This window comes from Crocodylus siamensis, chromosome 4 (genome assembly GCF_052110815.1).
Source record: "Crocodylus siamensis isolate JL-2025a chromosome 4, ASM5211081v1, whole genome shotgun sequence".
Lineage (NCBI taxonomy): Eukaryota > Metazoa > Chordata > Crocodylia > Crocodylidae > Crocodylus > Crocodylus siamensis.
The window spans coordinates 152,079,460-152,102,176 of record NC_143398.1 but is presented as its reverse complement, the minus strand read 5'-3'; the positions used below and the strand labels follow the sequence as shown (position 1 = coordinate 152,102,176).

General features: G+C 45.8%; 1 protein-coding gene across 4 annotated transcripts in view; it reads right to left on the bottom strand.

The window, feature by feature from the left end:
- Positions 1–15,588, bottom strand: part of MAP3K3 (mitogen-activated protein kinase kinase kinase 3) — a 66,003-nt gene extending 50,415 nt beyond the window's left edge. The window contains exons 1-3 of one of the 4 annotated variants that reach the window (XM_090044171.1): positions 15,282–15,588; positions 815–936; positions 316–441 (exon numbers count right to left, since the gene is read on the bottom strand). In XM_090044171.1, coding sequence (XP_089900297.1) covers positions 316–441; positions 815–936; positions 15,282–15,285 — 252 coding nt within the window. In that variant the 5' untranslated portion in view covers positions 15,286–15,588. The remainder of the gene's footprint in view (positions 1–315; positions 442–814; positions 937–15,281) is intronic. The other 3 variants (XM_090044172.1, XM_090044173.1, XM_090044174.1) reach the window with 3 other exon arrangements.
- Positions 15,589–22,717: the final 7,129 nt, after the last annotated feature.

The following is a 22,717-nucleotide window of genomic DNA, read 5'->3' as shown; positions in this document are numbered from 1 at the left end:
ACCTAATCAAACCCATAAGGAGACAGGATCTTTTAGTTTGTGACCTATTTTTCATCTCCGTGTGTAGCCTAGAACCAGTGTCTTCAATTTAACATTGCAAGCCGAAGCCTTGTCTGCTATAACTCTGACCCAAGTCCCTTTCAGCATTGCTATTTTCCAGGTTTCTCCTTCACATAGAAATATTACTACAAAAGTATATCCCTGTGCCATAAAGCAGAGCCAACAAAAGAAAAATGCTTCCTTAACCTCCCACACCTGCTTAAATGTGGTCTTTAAAGGTCACACTGCATAGTTTAAAACATGCTCTTAACTTACACTTGCTAGTAGTGACATGGAAGCCAGTATCCTTACCGGAATTTTTTTTTCTTCTACCGCAGAGGCACATTGGTTTGTTATTGCAGGGCTGCTCAGGAGGGCTGGGTTGCTGGCATTGTGTTTTTTCTTAAAAGAAAAAAAGAAGTTTTAATAAATGCTGATATATAAAGAAATGTGAACTGTGCAACAAGAATACCACTTGGTATAATTTTCAGCAGATCTATCCAGATAACATCCCCTCATTAACACATCTAAGGTGGCAAAATGCTGAGCTGCTCTGCCTTTCTTAGTCTACAATAATAAGTAAAATGATAGAAGCAGATACACACCAGGGACCTAACCTGAACGAAGGTAGCATAAGGCCCACAAAGTAGGCACATACTTTTACACTACTTCAGTTGAAACAAGGCACTAGCATTTTAAGCAGACAGACCTGCTGCTGACCTATTCTCTCCCTTGCCACAAGGCCACTATGTTATTGCTTTAAGTAGTCCATTACCTGCTTGCTTGAGTGAGTGGTGTCCTTATTCTTCATGGTTTCAAGGCCAGGTAGCCTGTGACGTCGGCCCATTTGGAGGGCAACCAGGTCTTTCATGATGGAGTTCAAAGCCTCCTGTTCATCTGAAAGCAGTAAGAGTTTAAGAGGCAAGTTGACCTGGTGAGTATCAGCTGGAAAATTCTTGTTTGCATCTGGTTTTTAAATACATGATCCAGTTTAGAGATCTTTTCAAATATATAAACTACGTCTTCACATTCTTCAATAATTATGAAGTTCCACAACTCCATACAGGAGTTCTGTACAGGAATGGAAGACAGGGATTGAAATTTTAGTTTAATAGAAATCATAGGCAAAATTCCCATCAACTTTAATGAAGCCAGAATTTTACCCTGACATATTTCACATTTCCTGATCTTGAATTTTTTGTCATTTCTTTGCTTCTTTCAAGAAACTGCCTTAAGATATTATGGACCAAGGAACTTTTGTACACCAAGTCCGAGAATACAAGAACTAAGAGGCATCAGCTGAAATTACAGAACTATAGACTCATAGATAAATGGGACTGGAAGGGACCTTCAGGAGCCATCTGGTCCAGCCTCCTTCCTGAGGCAGTATCATCTCTATCCAAGCCATTCTATACAACCCATAATTGAAACTCTACATAAGGCTACCATGAACCCTGACACAACTTAGACCTAATACCTTAACTTGCCCCAGGTAAAGAAGGGGAACCACAGCAACCAATGTCTTGCTTCTATGAAAGGCTATCAATTATAGCTAGGGGGGGACCAGAAGGGTTTAGGGGGAGACACTGTTTCCCCTAGCACCCCCTGGCATGACAAGGAACAATGGACACAGATTATTAGAGAGTAGGTTTAGATTAGACATCCGCAAGAACTACTTCACAGTTAGGGCAGCTAGGAGCTGGAACCAACTTCCTAGGGAAGTAGTGCTGGCCCCTACCCTGGGGATCTTTAAGAAGAGGCTTGATGACTACCTGGCTGGACTCATTTGAGTCCAGTCTTTTCTCCCGCCCAGGCAGGGGGTCAGACTTGAAGATCTACAAGGTCCTTTCCAACCCTGCTTCTATGATTCTATGAATATATGCTCAAGAGATCCCTGGTAGAGGGCCATGCCCCCTGCTACAGAGGAAGGCAACTCCCCCCCAGTCTGTACCAATATGCCCATGGGGTAAAATTCCTTCCTAACCCCAAATATGGCGATTGGTCTGACCATGAACAGAGGGGCAAGACTTTCTAGACAGGAACCTCCAGCTTCAGTCCCAGCAGGAGCACTGGCACACCCCAGTCAAAATCCCCATCTCTACCTGAAGCCAACACCAATCCCTAAGGGAGACTTAAAAACACCTGATACATGTAGCAGAAAGGGGAAGAGGGCAATCAACAAAGCCCAGAATCATTGGAAATGCCAGCAGTGGAACATAAGCATAACTATGCCTAAACTGTCCCTGACCAGTGACTGTCCAACTTCTTCTTAAACACCTTCAGTAATGGAGAGTCCACTGTTTCCCCAGGCAGTCTACTCCACTGCCTCATAGTGAAGTTTTTCCTGATATCCATTCTAAGACTTACTTTGCTACAATTTCAAGCCATTGGCCCACATCCTCCTCTTGGCAGCCAGAGAGAAAAGATGCTTTCCTTCTTTATGGCAGCTTTTCAAGTATGTGAAGACAGTTATGTTCCCTCTTAAGTGCCTTTTCCACAAGTTGAACATGCCTAGCTCCTTTAGCCTCTCCTCATATGACTTGCTTCCCAAGCCTTGTATCACCCTTTATTGCTTGCCTCTGGATGCTCTAAATTCTCCACCTCCTTTATAAAATGTGGAGCCCAAAACTGCACACAATACTCTAGATGAGGCCTAACCAATGCTGAGTATAGAGGCATTATCACCTCTCGCGTCTTGCACCTAATGCTTCTATTGATGCATCTCAAAACCACATCTGCCTTTGATGTAGCTGCATCATGATGCAGATTCATATCGAGTCTGATCTATCAAGGCTCCCAGATCTTTCTCAGTAGTGCTGCCATCCAGTCAGGTGTTACCCATTGTGTATCTGTATTTTTGATTATTCTGCCCAAAGTATGACACCTTGCATTTGTCAGCACTGAATTTCATCCTGTTAACTTCAGCCCAGCTTTGCAATCTGTCAAGATCCTTCTGAAGTGAGCTCTCATCTTCCAATGTGTTTGCAAACCTTCCCAGTTTCTTGTCATCTGCAGACTTGCTCAAGAAGCACTGAAAACAGCACTGAGCCCAGGACAGACCCCTGCGGGGCTCCATTCAAAACCTCCTGCCATTCTGAAATGGAGCTGTTAAAAATTACCCTTTGCTTGTGGCTATTGAACCAGTTATCTATCTACCTTATAATAGTTTCGTTCAGCCCACACGTTTCCAATTTGTTTACAAGAAGGTTGTATGCAACCCTGTTAAAAGCCTTACTGAAATCCAGATATATCCATAACATTCCCTTCATTCACCCAAGCAATTACTTTCTCAAAGAAGGAGATCAATTTTGTTTGACATGCTTGTGATCAGCCTTTCCTCCTCCATATTTTTGCAAATGGCCTTCCTTAAGATAAACTCCAGTAATTTCCCAGGTATTGAGGTAAGGTTAACCAGTCTGTAATTCCTCAGGTCCTCCTTTTTGCCTTTTTTAAAGAGAGGCACTACATTGGCCCTTGTCCAGTTCTCTGGTACCTGGCCCCTCTCCCATGACTTTTTGAAGATCATTGACAACAGCTCCGAGATCTCCTCTGCTAGTTCCTTCAGTACCCTTGAATTAAGCTCATTCGGCCCTGCTGACCTGAATTCATTCAAACCCATCAAAAGCTCTTTGACCATTTATTTTGTTATCTCATCCCTCAGTTTGCCCCCTTCCTTATCCAGATAATTCTTATTAGGTGTCTGGCTACAGCTCATTTTTTTTGTGAAGACTGAGGCAAAGTAGCTTTTGAGTAGCTCTGCCTTCTTTGCATCTTCTGCTAGAAGATGTCAGCAAATTAATAGATGACAGGTTTAAAACTAACTAGAAAAAGTACTTGTTACTCAGTGTGTAGTTAAGTTGTGGAATTCATTGCCACAGGAGGTGGTGAAGGCAGACAGCATAGCCAGGCTCAAAAAATAGACTGGATAAATTCATGGAAGACAGATCTATTAATGGTTACTGAATGGAATGGTTGGATAGGCTTCCTTTGGCATCTCTAAACCAATAAACAGTAGATACCAGTGACAATACTGAATAGGGGATAGGCTGCTCTAGAGATATCTGGTTCAGTGCTCTCCCTGTATAGCACAGCATCTACCTCTACCACTGCCGGAGACATTAAACCATGCAATACAGACCACTGGTCTGACCCAGTATGGCACTTATGTTCCACAGGCAAGTCAGCATTAGGTGAGAGTTTAAAATTTCTTGCCCAATGTCATTAATAAAAAAAAAAAAAATCAGCTCAAAGCCAGGTTTTAAACTTAAGAATTCCTGAAGCTCAAGCCCATATTTTGCCTAATTGGGCACAGTCACTCAAAAAATAAAGTAATGTGACCCAGGAAGATTTGCTAGACAGTGAATCAGACTGCATACAGACGACGATTCAAAATATTCTGTTGCCACAGGAAACTTGACAACCACCTTTCCCCTTTCACCTCTAAAGTCTGCACCCCTCAGGAACCATCCTCTGCTTGATGATTCAGCCAACCCTGCGTAATAGCAAGGAAGCTGTCAACAAGTTATTTTGGAGTAGTTCTAGGGTCTCCAACATTTGTTCTGACCTTTAAGGGCTTGTCCCTCCTTATTCCCCAAAAGATAAGAAATCACAGAACACAGGCTGAGACAATTAGTGAGACTTGAAAACATCTTCAAGATGCAAGTCAAAATGGGGCAGGAGTGCTAATGGCAACTGCCAGTCAAGGCCTTCAGAGCAGAGATCAAACTCACAACTGGGAGGCCAGTCACTTATTACAACAGCAGCCTGCCAAGGCTCTGATCATAACTGTGGCTCAGAGCTCTGAGCATCTTGCGAAGGGGAACCAGACACGTTTTCTGCCTCACAGTTAATGGGAAACCGGAGGCCAATGGAATCTCTCTCTAAAGCTGAGCTTTGGAGATTGAGTAAAAGATGAAGCTGCTTCCTCCTTAAGAGCACTGTTATTCAGTTGCACACTGCATGGAGTCTTAGGAAAATTTTAGGCTCTGAAGTGCTCTCTTTCAAAGAACAAGGGGCCCTGCTCTCCAGTGAAACCGAGATGGCAAGATTTCTATTGTCTTTCCTCCTTGACCAGCCAAGATATACATTGACTTTGCCTGCTTATTTCAGTTTCAATTTGTTTGCCTGAAAACAGGGTGTAGGAACTTGGAGCCATCAGCTGCTCCTCCGGAAAAAACCCAAAACCAAGATGGGCAGCAACAATGAATTTCAGTAACATGCCGAGTTCAGACACTACTGAGACCTGCTAGTCCCCAGCTTAGCAGGCACTTTGGTCTGCAGAGTCCACACACTTCAAATATTTCATCACCCCACTGTGCTAAGGTGCTTCAGACCAGCTATTGTGATAGTAAAAGCCAAATCAAGTGACCTCACATTTTGCTACAACTGTGAAAGGGGTCAAGTAACCATAAGTCATTGGCTGTAGTGCAAACAGGACTAACTCAAAAGTCCTGGTTTTCCTCTACTCCATGGGGTGTAAACTTAGCATGCACAAGACTTTACTGGATCCCTTAAACAAGATTAAGGTGTGGACACATGAAACTTGGGACCCCTTTCAAAAGGGAAAATCAAGAGGGCAGAAGCAGGTACATTATAATGCTGTGTGTGAATAAATGGAGAAAATTCAGCCGCAGCAAATCAGCTCCAACTGTAAGCCTAGACAAAAGGGTGTTAAAGTTGGAGCTGGTTTGCTGCAGCTGAATCCTCCTTTGTTTTTTCACACAACAATTAGAATGTACTAGCTTCTACCCTTCTGAAATGTTCCCCTCTTGAAAAGGTCTCCAAGTGCTGTGTGTGTACTCCCTCAGAGTCTCGGATCAATCGAGGCTTTAATCCAGTTAATCCAGTTATGTGAAAAGAAATTTTTGCCATTACAAACCTGAACTGTGTCATTTGTAACTAGTCTCTGTATAAGCAGACTTAGAAGTGTAATGCAGGAGAAGAGTCATGGTGAAGGTTTATTTGTAATTATTCAGTCAAATCCATATTACTGAGTTTGTTAACCTTTACCAACTACACCACCATTTTAACTTGATTACAACTTGATTACAACTGATTTGATACAATTATGGCTGTAAGTACCCAATACACTGCATCACCTCAGAGCCTGCCTGAGTTCAGGAGACAAACCACTATGCATCCTAAAACTGAAATAACAGAAGGTACTGCAGGACTTGACAGAAGTGAAGTAGTTGAACTGTTCCATAGATGTTTTTAGGTAAAGCATAACATATTAAGTTTTTGCTTTCACAAACATAGTAATTCAACTAAATTGCCCAGGACAGAGAAGAGAAAATTGGCACGTAGCGCACACACCTCTGCTCAAACTGGCTCATTTCTAAGGTACTATCCCATCTCCATAAGAAAGCAAGCCAGATCATGATAATTTGACCATCCTACAGAGGTTTAAAAAAACTAGGGACTGGATGCTCTCAGTCATATAACTTATCACTATATGTATAGCTGAAGCTATTACACTGCTTTAAAAGGAAGTCCTTAGCCTTTATTACTCATGAGTATGTCTGCTGCTCTGTTGTAACTGTTTCATCTGTTCACTACTATCCCATACTACATGAAGTTAAACTCCAATAACTTGTTAGCAAATGAAACAGGTGAGATCAGTTACTGCAATTTAGCAGATTTAATTGCAAGTTCCCTTCCCTTTTAAGCAGTAAATTTTGTGTTTTTGCTGTCCATGCTTATGTGTGAATTATATTATTGAACTACTACATTCTGCACTTATCAAAACTTTTTTTCCTCTCCCTCAGTGCACTTGTTTCTTTGACAAATACTTTATTCAGCTGAATCTCCTCTAGTAGTAAGAAGGTAACCTGGTCATGTGTCTGAACCAACAAGTAGCAAACTCAAAGAAAAAAAAAACTGTTGTTCTCTATGGCATTTTTCATGAATATGTGGAAAGCTGGCTTTTTTGAATTGTGAAAGCCACTGATGCTTTATCAGTGATATAAGCAGAAATAACACCACAAATAAGATTGTAAAAATTTCTCTACTTAAATTTAGGCCGCAATATTTAAAATCTAATTACTACTGGGATTAATCCATGATTCCACTTTGTCCTAACATATTTAAAGGTAGCAGTTCATAAAGGTCTTAAATTGAAACTTAGATCTATTTCTGGGGCTCCTGTTTAAACAACTTTATAGGCTTAATTTAAAGACTCAAAACCCATTTCAAGAAAGATCAGCATTTTTTAATCCAGTCTGGTTGCAGGACAGATTAGTAAGGGACCCTTCATATTTGGTGTAGCAAAAGCACATATAAAAGCAAGTATCCTCTCCTTGCATACTGCATGCTTCACATAACCATTCCTAAAGTTAGCTCAGCATGTTTATTATTGGCCCACTCTTTTTATTAAGAAGTCTGGGCCAGTAACACATTTATTAATTAAGACACAATGAAAAAATTTGATTCTTAAAGTCCCTAAAGGAGATGTGTGTGGGGGGGGGAAAACTTGCCAACATTTCTGTAAAAGACAGCAAGCCATTAAAGCTTAAAAACAAGAGTGGAAAACTGTAACGTAGCACCCAAAAGCCCTAGTCAAAATGAGTCCCACTGTGCTATATTTGGACAAATACACAGTTCCTGTTTGGAAGTGTGCATGGGATTTTTGAAAGCACTGACCTCACTCTGGTCTAACTGAAGTTACTGGTAAAGTTTTTACTGACTTGAATAAGATCAGTTAGACCAATGCTGAGAATGCTTGCACCCACTTTAGCTTGGACAGACAGACAAAGGGACTGCCCCCCTTTTGAAGCAACAGCTGCTGTCTATAAAACATGGTCCTTCAGAGTTCTCTATTTAGTTTAAGTCCTGGGCTTATCACAGCACTACAGTGCAGTTCAGTTTTTGCACAGATCAGATCCTGTACAAATGGTGGCAATACAAAACTGAGTATTGAATCATCATTCTCAACAAATAATCAGCAATTCTTCAATGCATAGTTGGGAGGAGGTACTAAGTGGGTCCTTCTCAGGGGGTCTCTCCTGTATTGTTTAACATCTTAATTAATGATCTAGATGATGGGACTGAGTGCACACTTGGTAAATTTGTGGATGACACCAAGTTGGGTGGAGTTGCAGATACTCAAGGGGGTAGGGCTCAGATCTAGTGATCTGAATAAACTGGAGAAATGGTCCAACATCAACCAGATTAAATTCAAGTCCTACACCTGGAACAAATACAGACTGGGGAATGATTGGCTAGGCTGCCATACTGGAAAGAAGGACCTACAGATTACAGCAGACCAGGAGTTCCCAAACCATGGTACACATACCCCTGGAGGTACACAGAGCATCTTGGGGGGGAGGGGACCCACGAGAATTTGTGTAACAGCAGATTTAATTTTCATTATAAAAATTGACATTTAAAGGGTTAAAATATAAGCCGTATGCTGGTTGGGGTATGCGAGCAGCTGGTACATCTGGAAGGCGGTAGGCAATATAAGTTTGGGAACTTCAGCGGTAGACCATAAGCTGAATACAAGCAAAAAAAGCCAACAGCATATCAGGTTATATTAATAGGAGCATCTCATGCAAATGAAGCAAAAACTCTTCTTCTGCTCTATTCAGCATTGGTAAGGCCTCACCTGGAGTACTTTGTCCAGCTTTGGGCACTGCACTTCAAGAAAAATGTGGACAGATTGGCAAGAGGCGACAAAAATTATTAGGAGCCTGGGAAGCACGACTTATAAGGAGTTACTTAGCCTGAAGAAGAGAAGACCGAGAAGGGATTTGATAACAATCTTCAAATACCTAAAAGCAATTAAAAAGAAGATGGAAATAGCCTGTCTCTGTGGCTGTAGGGAACAGGACTGGGAGCAATGCCCCCTGGCATGACAAGGAACAATGGACACAAATTATTAGAGAGTAGGTTTAGATTAGACATCCGCAAGAACTACTTCACAGTTAGGGCAGCTAGGAGCTGGAACCAACTTCCTAGGGAAGTGGTGCTGGCTCCTACCCTGGGGATCTTTAAGAAGAGGTTTGATGACTACCTAGCTGGACTCATTTGAGTCCAGTCTGTTCTCCCGCCCAGGCGGGGGGTCAGACTTGAAGATCTACAAAGTCCTTTCCAACCCTACTTCTATGATTCTATGAATGGCCTCAAACCACAGCAACAAAGGAAATTTAGCTTGGAGATCAGGAGGAACTTTCTCACTATGGGGTGTGGAGAAGGGGTGTCAGACATTGGAACAGGCTACCTAAAGAAGTAGTGGCATCTCCATCCTTGGAAGTTTTCAAGAGCTGGTTAGACAGATACTTGGCTGGGATGGTTTAACCAGGTATGATCCTGTCTTAGGCAGGGAGCTGGACCAGGTGACTTTGTAAGGTCCCTTCTAGTCCTACTTTCCTATGGTCCCAGAAGCTGATGCATCTCAGCTAATGTAACCCCCCGTCCGCCCCTATGTTTTTTCTAATAATGATTTTGTGATACTCTGATGGATTTAGTTCCTCTTTTGCTGTTCGTAAGGCAGATTCATTTAGCACCTGGTAATCTCCTGGGTCCTTTGCAAGTTTTATGCATCTGGTAGTGCTCAGGGGAACAGGGACTTCCCCAGTGCCTGCTGGTCCCACCTGACTAGTTTGTAACAGGCCACTAGATCCCCCCTCAGCCTTCTCTTGTGGAGGCTGAACAGGTTCAGGTCCCATAGCCTCTCCTCATAGGGCCTGCCCTGCTGCCCCCTGATTACGCGAGTGGTCCTCCTCTGGACCCTCTACATGTTGTCTACATCCCTCCTGAAGTATGGCGCCCACAACTAGACAGGGGAATATCACCTCCTTGGACCTGCTTGAGATGCATGGATGCTGTGGATGCATGACAAGGTGCAGGTGGCCTTCCTGACTGCAACCCCACACTGCCAGCCCATGTTCAGCTTGGCATCAATGACGACTCCAAGATCCTTTTCTGCATCTGTACTGACAAGAAGGGAGTTCCCCAGCCTGTAGGTATGGTGCTGGTTGCTCCTCCCCAGGTGCATCACTTTGCACTTGTCAGTGTTGAATCCCATCCTATTCTCATCTGCCCACTCCTGTAACCTGTCTAGGTCCGATTGCAGCCTATTCCTCCCTTCTAGCGTGCCCACATCCCCCCACATCTTAGTGTCATCAGCAAATTTGAACAGGGTGCTTTTTACCCCTCGTCCAAGTCACTGATGAAGATGTTGAACAGTGCGGGCCTGAGGACCGAGTCCTGCGGAACCCCACTGCCCACATCCCTCCAAGTCAAAAATGACCCATCCATCACCACTTACGTGAAAGAAGATATGACAATGGCCTCCTCTGTAGAGAGCTTTCAACCAAACTGAAGAAAGGCAGTTTAAAGCCCAGGCATTATTAAAACTGAGACAAGTCATGAAGTTTAGAGGATGGACAGGTGAAACACACTGTTATAAACAGGAGGTGGCTTACCACAATGGTGGTGAAATGGGTATATCTATTTCATGTGCCTAGTCCTACAGTAGGCGATGTTAAACCACAATAATTTCTCTCACTTGAATTAGAGGTAAATTACCATGGTGAAAGTTCACATAATGCAGGTTACGAGTGAGCAGGGAAAACAGAGCAGATCAGTTGATGTGCCTTCCCAAGTGCAAAATCTCACCCCCCACACACCCTGCATAGTTTCCTAGTTGGTAGGGTTGGAAGGGACCTGAGTAGATCATCGAGTCCGATCCCCTGCCATGGCAGGAAAGAGTACTGGGGTCAAACGACCCCAGCAAGGTGTTCATCCAGCCTCCTCTTAAAGACCCCCAGAGTAGGAGCCAGCACCACTTCTCTTGGAAGTTGGTTCCAGATCTTAGCCGCCCTGACAGTGAAGTAGTGCCTCCTGATATCTAGCCTGAATCTACCCTCTGCCAGCTTGTGACCGTTATTCCTAGTCACTCCTGGTAGTGCTCAGGGGAACAGGGACTCCCCCAAGGCCTGCTGGTCCCCCCCGACCAATTTGTAAACAGCCACTAGGTCCCCCCTCAGCCTTCTCTTGTGGAGGCTGAACAGGTCCCTTAGCCTCTCCTCGTAGGGCCTGCCCTGCTGTCCCCTGATTATGCGAGTGGCCCTCCTCTGGACCCTCTCCATGTTGTCCACATCCCTCCTGAAGTGCGGCGCCCAGAACTGGACGCAGTACTCCAGCTGCAGCCTGACCAGTGTCACACAGAAGGGGAGGAACACCTCCATGGACCTGCTTGGGATGCATCTGTGGATGCATGACAAGGTACGATTGGCCTTCTATAACTGTATACAAGGTATACCTCTATAACTGTATGCCTGTTCATGCCCACAGACCTGAAGTCTTTTTGTTAATACTGTTATAAGTAGCACCAAGGAGTAGTAGAACTAAGAGTATTTTTTTCTCCTTTGTCTCATTTGGTTATTTTAGGCATCTGACAGCACTTTGTGTATAATTAATTATATTTCCCCACTGTATAATCCATCACTCCACTGCTGTTTGCATAAGTAGCTCACACTTCAGGTGGCAGAAACAGCTTAAAAATAAGAAATTGTGATTGAAGAACTCTGAGAACCCACAGAGCAAGGGGGACATGAAAGTACACCTGCTGGTTCTATCGCAGGATAGAGATGACAACAGCACATCTTGGTGGACCCCCCTAAATATACAATTCTCACTTCATGATTTGTGCATATTTGTATCTGAACAATAATGCTGTTCAAACAACAGCAACTGCAGGTAACACAGCACGATTAATAAACACAGCATTTATGTTTCATGTCATCTCTGGCCTCTAATTTGGTCGTTGTGTTAAAGCATACTAGAGACTGTTTTGAATAAGTTTTTAGATATTTTTGTTCTGAATTTGTTTGTTGTCTATATAAACAATATATAATATGTTTGACTATACTGACACATTTGAGTTCCATCTTGCAATTCCAAGGGTCAAAAACACTAAGCACCTTGCATGCTCAAATTTAAGACTGATCTGCACAGCAGTTTTATCAGTAAGCATTTGTAACTGTAATCATTTATAGATATATGCAGATACAAAAAGTTAAAGACTGCTAAAAGCAGGCAAAGTTCTTTGGGTGAATCTGAATCTGCCTATGTCCTTAGACCAACACAGCTACAACCTACACCCCTGTAAAGACTGCTAAAAGCATTTACCCAAAAATATTTGATGTGTTCAACCTAACCTACTTCTGTAATATACAACTGACTTTTTTTTAAAGGTTATTTTGGGGAGGTAGGAAGTGAAGATCCCGCACCATCTTCCATTTTCACTACATGCTGAATTTGTAAATACCTGAGCTTTGCTCATTTTAGATGAAAGTGTAACGTTTGTTAAGGTTTGTATTGTAACAGATTTGTATTTGCCTTTTGAAAGATGTCAAAGGGTATGCATTTTAATCTAATCAATACTTTTTATTACAACTTTTTAAAAAGTGAAACATTAAGCTGTTAGTGCTGCAAATGGTACAATGGAGAAGTTATTACAAAGTGAAACATTTTTTTAAGACCACTGTGAAACCCCAATTCTCTAGAGGCCCATTTGGTTTGAAGAATACAAGTTTCTACCTTGTACAAGAAAGACATTGTCCAGGAAATGCTTTTCATGTTTTAAAAACGGTAGTCTAGGATTTTATAATGTTAATACAGAGAAATTGCTATTGCCAGAAAAAGCTACTTTTTTGCAATAAAGAATGTATTTCACTTGAAACTCATTCAGACTTGTGTAATAAACAGAGACAGTGCATTTTATACAGCAAAGATGGAACCAGTTTTGTAAGAGAGAGCAAATCCTAAGGTTCAAACAAACAAAGAGTAGAAAGCATTTGTACACTGGTAAAAACAGGAAGCCTGTAAACCCCTATAAACCAGCATGCTATTTTGTATGGTATGAGAATGGGAGATTCTGCGACAGTAGAGTCTGTTCATCTCTGACTGATAAACACATTTTTTTTCACCTAAGTGGCATGAGGTTTGTTCACACAAATGACTAGGAGACTTATGGCCAATTAACTAATTTTACAAGTTAAAAACAAAGTAGCATCAACATATACCTTAAAACCTTGCTCTTTTGAAAAGTTTAATTAAAAGGCCTCCACTGTATGGTGGTCAGTACAACATATGGTACTCTGTGAGAGTAACAGTGTCTTAAATAAAAAGACTGTATGCCACAAGGCCTGCAACCAGTAATAAAGCTCCACAGCTTAGGTACTGCACAGACCTAAAGGGGCCCTCAATCCCTGATTCAGACCTCTAGACATTTCCTGTAATCAAATATTAATACAATACTATTTGCACTAAGAAGTGGGGGAGCCAAGGGCCATGCAGCTCAGTGAAATTTATGGTAATTATTTAACATCAACTTTGCAAGCTGTTGTCTAGGGTACTGGCAGATATGAAGACATGTGGAAATCACTTGTCTTATAAACGTGATAAACAGCACCTCTATACTTTTGTACGGGATAAAACAGTTTGAGAACCCCTACAGATTCCAAAAAGGTTCGGAACTGAGAAGTGGTAGTAGATGGCAGATTCATTCCTTCCCCCTCCCCCCACAATGCAACAGGGGCTGTCAATACAGCAAAACCTAAGGGCCCGGCTTACGGGTAAGCGTGTGAGCCAAGGGAAGGAAATGACACAGGCAGGAAAAAAAAAAAAAAGCAGACTGAGGGAAAGACTTAACTGCAGCTGGGCCTGCAGTGAGCGTTTCAATCTAGGCCTAGCACAAGCCAGTCAGCCTTAACACAGCTCTCCCCTCTGCTTCTCAAACACAAGCACATTTCTCTTTAACAAAAGCAGCATCAGCATCTTAGTCACTGCTAAAGAGCCTTCTGTACAGAATGAAATTCAGCAAAACCACTTCCAACACGCCACCAAATCAGCTTTAAGAAACTTCAGTTGCATTAAGACTAATACTCCTTGGTTAATATTCAACATCGTCTTAAACTGCATCTTTTGTTTAGGCTACCTTACAAAGAAAAAGGGAGCTAGATTGGACAAATTACCTATGTTAGCTGAACTTCTGTATGAAACCGTCACAGATGCCAGACAGACATCCTGCTGAAAACTCTCAATATGGAATTATTTAAAATCCAGGTAAGATTACTTCTTGTAACCAGGAATATGCTCAGGATGATGGAAAAGCATGATCGGTGCTCTTCCATTAGCTTTTTAATAGTTAGCCTACTATGCTAGCCTATGCCACATCTTAGCCACCTGTGAAATCATATCTTTTCATTGTGCAAGATTAAGGCATGACCATGCACAACTAGTGGGTATGCAATGGTAATCCAAGGACATTTTAGTGGAAAGATGACATTCTCCTTCCCAATTATTGTGCATTTAAAGACCACCAGGTTTGTTCCTGTGGAGAAGGCAGGCTACTGCGCTCACCCCGGGAAGCCAATCCTTATGCAACTGAATGCATATATATCTGCAAGCAAGCAATACGTGTTTATTTTAACCAGGGTGACTGATGCTGCATGGGTTTATAATTTAAAAACACAGGAACTAATTTGTGCCGGAGACAAAACAGCACAGTAGAGAGTTATCTGAGGGACATGCAAGGGGAAAAGAAAAGTCAAATCTGTAACCCCCAAAGCACAGCAATTACACCACACTGCAACTGAACTAACAACTGCGCTTCCCCTGCCAGCACACAGGCATGACTAAGTTAGCTCTGGTCGGCAGAAACGTCCAACTCTTCTCATCCTCAGCAGAACAAACAGCCGGGTAGCCGAGAAACCTGGCTGGGAAGAACTGTTCCCTGCACAGATCTGAAGCGGTAGCCCAGCAGAGCAGCCAGGTCAGCCATGGCTACCACAGCCGCCTGCCCTGCTTCTCCCAGCTCCTCGGCTGCTCGTCTCTAAACCTGAAGGAAGAGCCACGGGGACGAGGCGGAGGCTCGCGCGGGACACCGCGCACTTGAGATTTCATCCCCAGTCTCCGACCGCTGCCACAGCCACAACCTTCCCCTCCGAAGCGACTCCATGCCCCACCCCCACCGGCTGCAGCCCAGCTCGGACGTCCGTCAGCCCTGCCGAGGGCCGGCTCGGGGGCCGCGCCGCCTCCGCCAGAGCGTCACTCTCCCCGGCCCCGCGCGGCTCCCCGCTGCCCCCCACAGCCGGCGCCGGGACAAGCCACGGCGGCTGCACCCCCCGGCGCGGGCCAGGCACACACCCGCGCGGCTGCTCAGCCCCGGGGGACAGGACGGGACGAGAAGGGGCGGGCGCGCTCCAAGGCCGCGCGCCGGCCCGGGCCCTTACCCATGGCGCTGGCGGCGGCGGCCGGCGCCCCGCGGGGCCGCTACACTCCGGCGGGCGGGGGGCGGCTGTCACCGCCGCGGCTCCATGGCGGCCAGAGCGGGGGGAGGGCTCAGCGCCGCCGCCGCCGCCGCCGCCACATTCCCGGGCCCCGGCCCGGGCCGCCGCCGCCTCCTTCCGGCGGCCCCTCGGCGGCTCCTCCGCCCGGCGGGCCCGGGGCTGGGGGGGAGGGGGAGGGGGAGAGGGAGGGGCGTCCCTGACTCTCCTTCGCCGCCTCCACGGGGCGCCCGCACCGCCAGCAAAACAAACCGCTCCGCGGCCTCAGCACCCCCGCTGCCGCTGCCTGCCAATCACAGCGGCCGAGCCACCCACCCGCCGCCGCCACCTGCCAATCACAGCGGCCGAACCACCGCTCTACCCCGCCCCCCTCGCTCCAAACCGGCCCCATGCCAATCACGAGGGGCGTGCTTCCTGCACAGCTCCCGCCAATCACGCTGACGGACCTGTGGCCCCGCCCCTCGTGGCGGAGAAACCGTATAGGCCCCGCCCCTAACCGGTCAATCACTTTGATCGGCACCGGTGCGGTCCCGCCCCCGCCCCCGCCCCCGCCCGGAGCTGCTGGAGTCCGCGCCGGCGCAGCTGCTTGGAGAAGGAGCAGCGAGCGTTGGACGCGCGCAGCTACTCCTGTAGTTACTTTCTCGGCCCTCAGGTAGTCGGTGTGCACTGACTTCGTACGAGGCCCTCCTCGGCTGCCCTGAGCTCTGCTTGCACGGCCTGGATTGCAGGTCCCCAGCTCGCTGTTGAGAGTAGACCCCTCGACTCCCAAAACAAGTACTCTTCTCCCAGCTTAGTAGCGTAGCAGCCTGAGCTACAGCTGAGACTACAAGGATATACTGAGGACACCTCGAGAAAGTGCTGGGAGGACCTGGCTGCCTGACCAGCTCAGGTGGTGCCACAGCCACAACTGAGCAGTAGCCTATGTTGAAGCCCTCGAAGCAGAGGAGAGAGAGTGGAGGAAGGAAAAGGAGAACAGCCCTGGCCTACAGCCTGGCCTGCCTGTGGAAAGACCTGCAAATGCTGCTGATCGGTCTGTGGCTCAAGAATTGGACTATTTAGTCACCTGAAAGCCCATCCGTGAGCCAGGGTAGATGATCATCGTTGAACTGAGGAATTATTTGCCACTGCCACCATTCCTGCTGTTTCCCACACTACAAACTAGTGGGCCTGCTCCAGACATGCCAGGATCCCAGTGCCATGGTTTGGCCAGCTCCACAGCATCAGAGCTAACCAATACAGATTACAGATGTAAATATCATTAAAAAAAAATCCAACTCATTTAACTTCCTCTAATTATGTTGATTGAACAATTAACTGATAACATAGCAGGTCAGACAGCTGCTGCTGGGAGTTTCTTGTGGAGTCCTCTGACTGGGGGGGTGGGGGAAGGAAGGAGGATGCAAGCCCAGTCAGACAACACAGCCCACATGAAGCCCCAGGGTTGGGAGTGAGGAGGGAGCACCTATGCACAAGCAGCCAGTGGCTTAATTAACAAGTTGTCAGCAGGGGTCCTGGTTTTCTGTTTCCCACAGAAAAATGGAAAAACATGTAGATTTTCCCCTTTGCTTAGTTAAAAGACAGATTTCTCATTTTAACAGAGAAACATACAGATTTTCCACTTTCGCAATGAGTTCTGCAGGCAGTTCCAGCCTGCAAGGGGCTGGGAAGAGCAGGAGGAGGGTGGTCAGGCAGAGGCTCCACGTACATGCATGTAGCTGCCAGGCAGCCTGGAGAGCAGCTCCTGTAGGTAAGTCTGGGGGTGATGGGATTGAGGCCCCCATAGGGAGGAAGTTGGGCAGGGCTGGGGCTAGGGCTGCTGCCCAGCCAGGTGGTTGCGTGGGGCTTGGGGCTCAGGGCTGGAGTGCATAGCTGCAGGGCCTGGGTGGGGAGCAGGATGGAGCTGTGAGCAGCTCATCATGGAGGGACCCGACTCCCTACTATTGTGCAGCACACTTCCTGCAGACATTTCACACAGCCCTACTGCTTGGACAGCAGGGCTGGGGGCCAGGGAGCTGTGGGGCAGGAGTGAGGGACACCAGCAGCACTGGGAGGCAGGGAGTTGTGGGTTGGGAGTGAGAGGAGGCTGGGGGGGCAGGGGCTTAGGAGTGAGGAACAGAGGCAAGGCAAGGCACGGGCCTATCACTGCTGCCCCCCCCCCATCATACCCCTCCCCTTAACTTCCCTCCCTCCCTCTCACAGGTGTCCTCTTTTTTGATACTGGAAATATGGTAACCTTGTGCTGTAGGGGCAGGGGGCTGTGGACCCAGATCCCTGGCTCCATAGCTCTGGCAGCTGCGGACCCATGAGTTGGGAGTGAGAGGCCTGGACCTGCATCCTGGTGAGCAAGGGGGGAGCTCTGATTGTTCCACGATAAAAAAAACACAAAATGAAATACCAAAATTTATAGGTATTTAGAATTTATTTGATTATCATGACTGAGGCACTGGTAGGCTTCCAAATTGGCTTTAACATTGAAAATATATTAATAAAACATGGTGTTCATTTGATACACACAAAGTGAATTTTTCATCAAGAATGATTGGGGCAGGGGGAACGATGGATGCACGTGGGATGGAGCACCGTGCACCACCACCCCATGCCACCACTGCCTCCTGGGGGGTGGGGGAAGTTTGCACCCAGTGGTGGCTGCTGCCAGCCACCAATCTGCACTGCTGCTGCTCTGCATCTAGCCGTGCAACCCCCACCCCTGTGCCTCTGGCTGTCTGTGCCAAGCACTCTGATTGTGTGTTTCAGTAAGCATTGTGACTGGCTGCCAAGACAACCAATCAGAGTGCTCTAAGAGGCTTACAGACAGACAGACAGACAAAGCCCATAGATAGCTAGATAGATAGAATACATAAACACATACACATACAATTTTTTTCTTGCTTTATGGAGGTTCTGTATGTGCAAATTTGCTGTTACCGATGACACTTTTTATACCAAAAATTTGTTATGTGCGAGGTAAATTCACTCTTATGTGATCGGTGTGGTGGAAGCCCACAGTCAGCTGATTTGTGCAGTGCATTGCAGGAATGACATACACCAAAATATAGTCTCCTGTGTGGATCCGTGCTCCTTGCTCGTTGTCTGTGACGTGTTTCTGTAGTTGCCATCCCCATTATGGTAACATTCACAACCACCCTGTGCTTGTATACTGTCTACTGTTGGTGAGTACCCAAACTGTCTTGTAGAAGTGGATCTGGGGGTCAGTACAGTTGAGGTCTTGGAACATATCCCTGTTTGTTACATTATAAAGTGAGTTCCCTTTACGTGAATTTGAGTTATGCACCATTTTCCAGGAACGCATGTAGAGCAGTGTTCTGCATTCTCAGTTTTTACTGATTTTCACTGATAAATTCCCTGCTTTAAGTCATTCAGTTTTTACTGATTTACACCCATTTTTCAGTTCAACTCCCTGTTAACTGGCATGAATGGCCCATACAGAACCTGCATAAAATCAAGGGAAACCTGTATACTTTTTAGCACGCTGAACAATTCATACAGGTTTAAACGGTTGCTACATTTGTATTATAGCAAGAAATAGTTGTACTCACCAGAAGTACCATCATCTTACTGTCGTAACTCCCTACGGTAGTACCCATGAACAAGGATTTACAAACAGAAAAATAAAGTCCAACAGTATTTATTTTTCTTAAGTTTTTTGGGTAAAAACTCAGGTTTTCATAAACTGATCTTGAATTATTAGAAAAAGAACAAAGTATGGTAAGGTTAGGCTAAACTTTTTATATACAAATATCAAAACTAATAATTTTTCCAGAAATCCTAGTTTGCATAGACTCGCATAGTTTTCTTAAGTGTATCCTCACTCTTGTTGAGCCTCTTGCTCTCTTGGATGTAGTCCAGCTTTGAAAATAAGCATTCTGCATCCCCTGATCAAGGGGGTACACTCAAAGCTTGTCTTGCAACTTTACTGAAGTTGGGAAGTGTGTCTTGGTGGGTATTCCAAAGAGCCGTCACATCCAGTTCCACACCATCAGGGATAGGCATATTCATGTAGGTCAGGGTGTTAGAAATATTATTGAAAATGCATTATCAATAGTGTTGTTAGAACAGCACAGCTGTCAGCTCTCCCTGGTGGGGGAGAGAGGTTGGAGGAGAAGCTACTAAGGGCTCTTTGTATTAAGGTATCACTCTCTCTTTGTTCTGCAAATTTACTATCTCTTTGTTACAGTAAAGCATATACTCCTTAGCGTTCTCATGCAGATAAGAGTAAATTGCAATTTTCAATGGTCTCCTGGCCTTGAGGCAGGAAAGGTTTGAACTTTTTGTAACCTAAAGTACTTTCTGAGCAGGCGCAATTAGCTAATGCATATAAGCCTATCCGCCCCGCATACTTAAGTAGTTAATTATAATGCACATGCGACGGATGACGTGACGTCATTTCATATATGTTTGTATGAACCGGAAATGAGATGTAAGAGTTCCTGCTTCTGCACACGTGCTCAGGAGAGAGGGGATAAAAGCCAGCTGAGAGTTTTCCTCAGCGGTTGGAGTGATCCTTTGTTTCCGCTCCATCCCTATTTACAAATATATACCTTTTGTGTTACTAAAGGAGTGTGTCTGTGACTGAGAGTTCTTCGCCTCCCGAGAAACGAACCATAGCAATTTCTGCAACAAGGGGTTGGCAACCCAGAGCACGTGTGCAGAGCATGGCACATGAGGCCATTTTGCTCAGCATGCGATGGCCAGCCCCGGCTCTGGGTAGCTGCTGCCAGCAACGGAGCCCAGGCTGCTCCCAGCAGGGCTTGCAGTGTCCCAGCTGTTTGTAGCCAGCCTGGGCTCTGGGCAGCTGCAGCAAGCAGCGGGCTGGCTACAAACAGCTGTGCTGGGCTCTGGAGCCCAGTCACCAGCTCTGCGCCAGCAGCAGGAGAGAGAAGGGGGTTGCGCTGCCTCAGGCCCCTCCCTCCACCAGCTGCTCTGGCGCTTGGGCCTTCAGCTTGTTCGCATGCTTGAAAACAGCCCCAAATCCAACAACAAAAGATTTCATGTCTCTCATTTCTTCAATATCTGTGTCTGAAGATGGTGCAACATGAATTATATGAGCGGAACAAGTAACCCGTAGTAGCTCCAGTCTGTGATTGAGTTTTATCTCCCGTGAAAACTTGGCCAGATAGGAGGCAGAATCTGTGTTAGTGGTAGCGACATCTTCCCAAGTCAGTTGGTACATCTCTAACATTGCATTTACTGCTGCATGGATGCTTGGGCTGTCAGTAAATGGGATAAATGTCACAGCTGCACAAGACAGTGCAGGTTTTTTGACTTTGAAATAAAAAAAGTGAAAACAAAAGGCCAAGAATTGGGCAATCCAACGCATCAGGGGATTAATCAAAAATCAAACTAGACACCATATTTCCATTCATTCTTTCAATCACTTTAGATACTAGAGCTTTGTCATTTTCTCTGAGGTACTTATGAGTGAGGTTGCCTGCATTAGGAAGAGTTTTTTCTGCTGGCCAGTATTGCTGCACAAAGTCACCAATCGGTCCCTCTGTGAGAAATAGTGGTTGACCAGCAAAACAAACAGCACACACAAATTCATTAACAGAGTCATGTTGGCTTCTCTCTTTCATTAATGCCCTGTTAAAAGGCTCCAGATACGGCCTGTTTATCCCTAATCTCACCTTCTTTTCTAATTTGAATGTGTCATTTGTTTTCTACATGTTCTTTTATCTTGTCGGCATGAGAACTGACTTCAATGCCGCAGTCAGTACTGGCAGCGCAGTGCATCCTCCTCTTCACCTTCCTGTTTACTCTTTTTGAAAACTTCTGAACACTGATTTTCACAGACATATTCACATAGAGATCTGGACTTTCTACCCATCTTTTACTTTTTTTCCCAGTGTATGGCAGCTGCATTTCATAAAAATAAATACAGTAAAATCCCTGTTATCTGGGATTTTACTAACTGGAAAACTTTGTAGATCTGGGGGCCTACACCTCCTGGGAGGGCTGTGGGGCTGTGCCTGGCTCTTCTGGGGTGGGTGGGGGGACGTGGGACCCCAGATCTACATGTGGGACAAAAGCAGGCTGCCACCCACCCAGAGACCCAGGGTGGGTGGCAGGAAGAGCCTGGTGCTGCCACCGGCCCAGCCTGCAGCCGCAGCTGGCTTTCACCCCACACACAGATCTGGGACAGTCCCCCAGCCTGGAGCCCTCCTGGGGGGATGCGTAGCAACAAGAGCCGCATACCACCCCCTCCCACCAACAACTCCCTCTTTGCTCCCTGCTGCAGCCCCAGGAACAGCCTACAGGCTGTGCTGCAGCCCTCCCCTAGTCCCAGCTTTCCTCCCTCCCTCACCATCTTTTTCTCTGTTTTAAACTGATTTTTTCCCCTTGTCTTCCTGTAATCCCTATTTCATCCTGGTTTTTATGTTTCCAAAATAAACTGCAAAGAATTTCTGTTTTTTTTTGTTTTTTTTTTAATAAAAACCGAGAATGCAGAACTCTAACCATAAAGTGAGGGAAACCCGAATATAGCAGTGTTTCATTTTAATCACAGATTTGGGGGGGGTTAAATCAGAGAATTTGTGATTTTTAAATAGAGAAAACCAGGATCCCTTGTCATTAGGCTGCTCCCTGTTTTCTTCTTAGGCTATGGATACTAGTTCTCCTCTTACCCCCTCTCCATCTCGATTCCTGCTGGGGGCACTGCAGGACTTCCCTTGCCTGCCAAACTGTGCTGGCCTGGAGCTAAAGGGTAACCAGTAAGCTAACCAGTTATGCATGCACTTACCAGGGGTGACACATAAGGGGTGTATGCAGGTGCATGTGCACCCCCTGAGTGTGGCAGTGCACCCCCTGCAAAAAGGCACCACTGATACTATCAGCGGTGCTGGCAGGTGGTCACCACTCACCACCACATCGCCAACACCGCTGGTGGCATCTGCAGGCAGTCTGTGACCCCCACTGGCGATGGTGGCAGTGGGTGGTTGCTGACCCCCGCACCCCTGCCAACAGTGCAGGCGGCATCTGCGGGAGCTTCCCTGCTTACCGCCACCGTGCTCCTGCTGCCACCAGGGCCTCCCAGCCACCGGGGACACACACTGTTCATGGCACTTACTTAGATGATGAATTGTTTAACCTTTCACATCTCTAATCCTGATACTAGTTTAAGGTCACCAGGGACACAACATTGATGCTTACAGTATGATTGTGAAGACAATGGGAAAAGGCCAGAAGTACAATTTAAATTACAAGATTTCCAGGTACCTTGGCTTGAAGGGAAAAAACATGGCCACAGAATACAAAAAATAGCAATTTTTACAGTTAATTTTGGTTCTGCAATAAAAAACCCCCACTGATTAACTCTTAATCTGTTTTCCATCTCTTAGCCAGCTTCTGAGCCACAACATTACCCT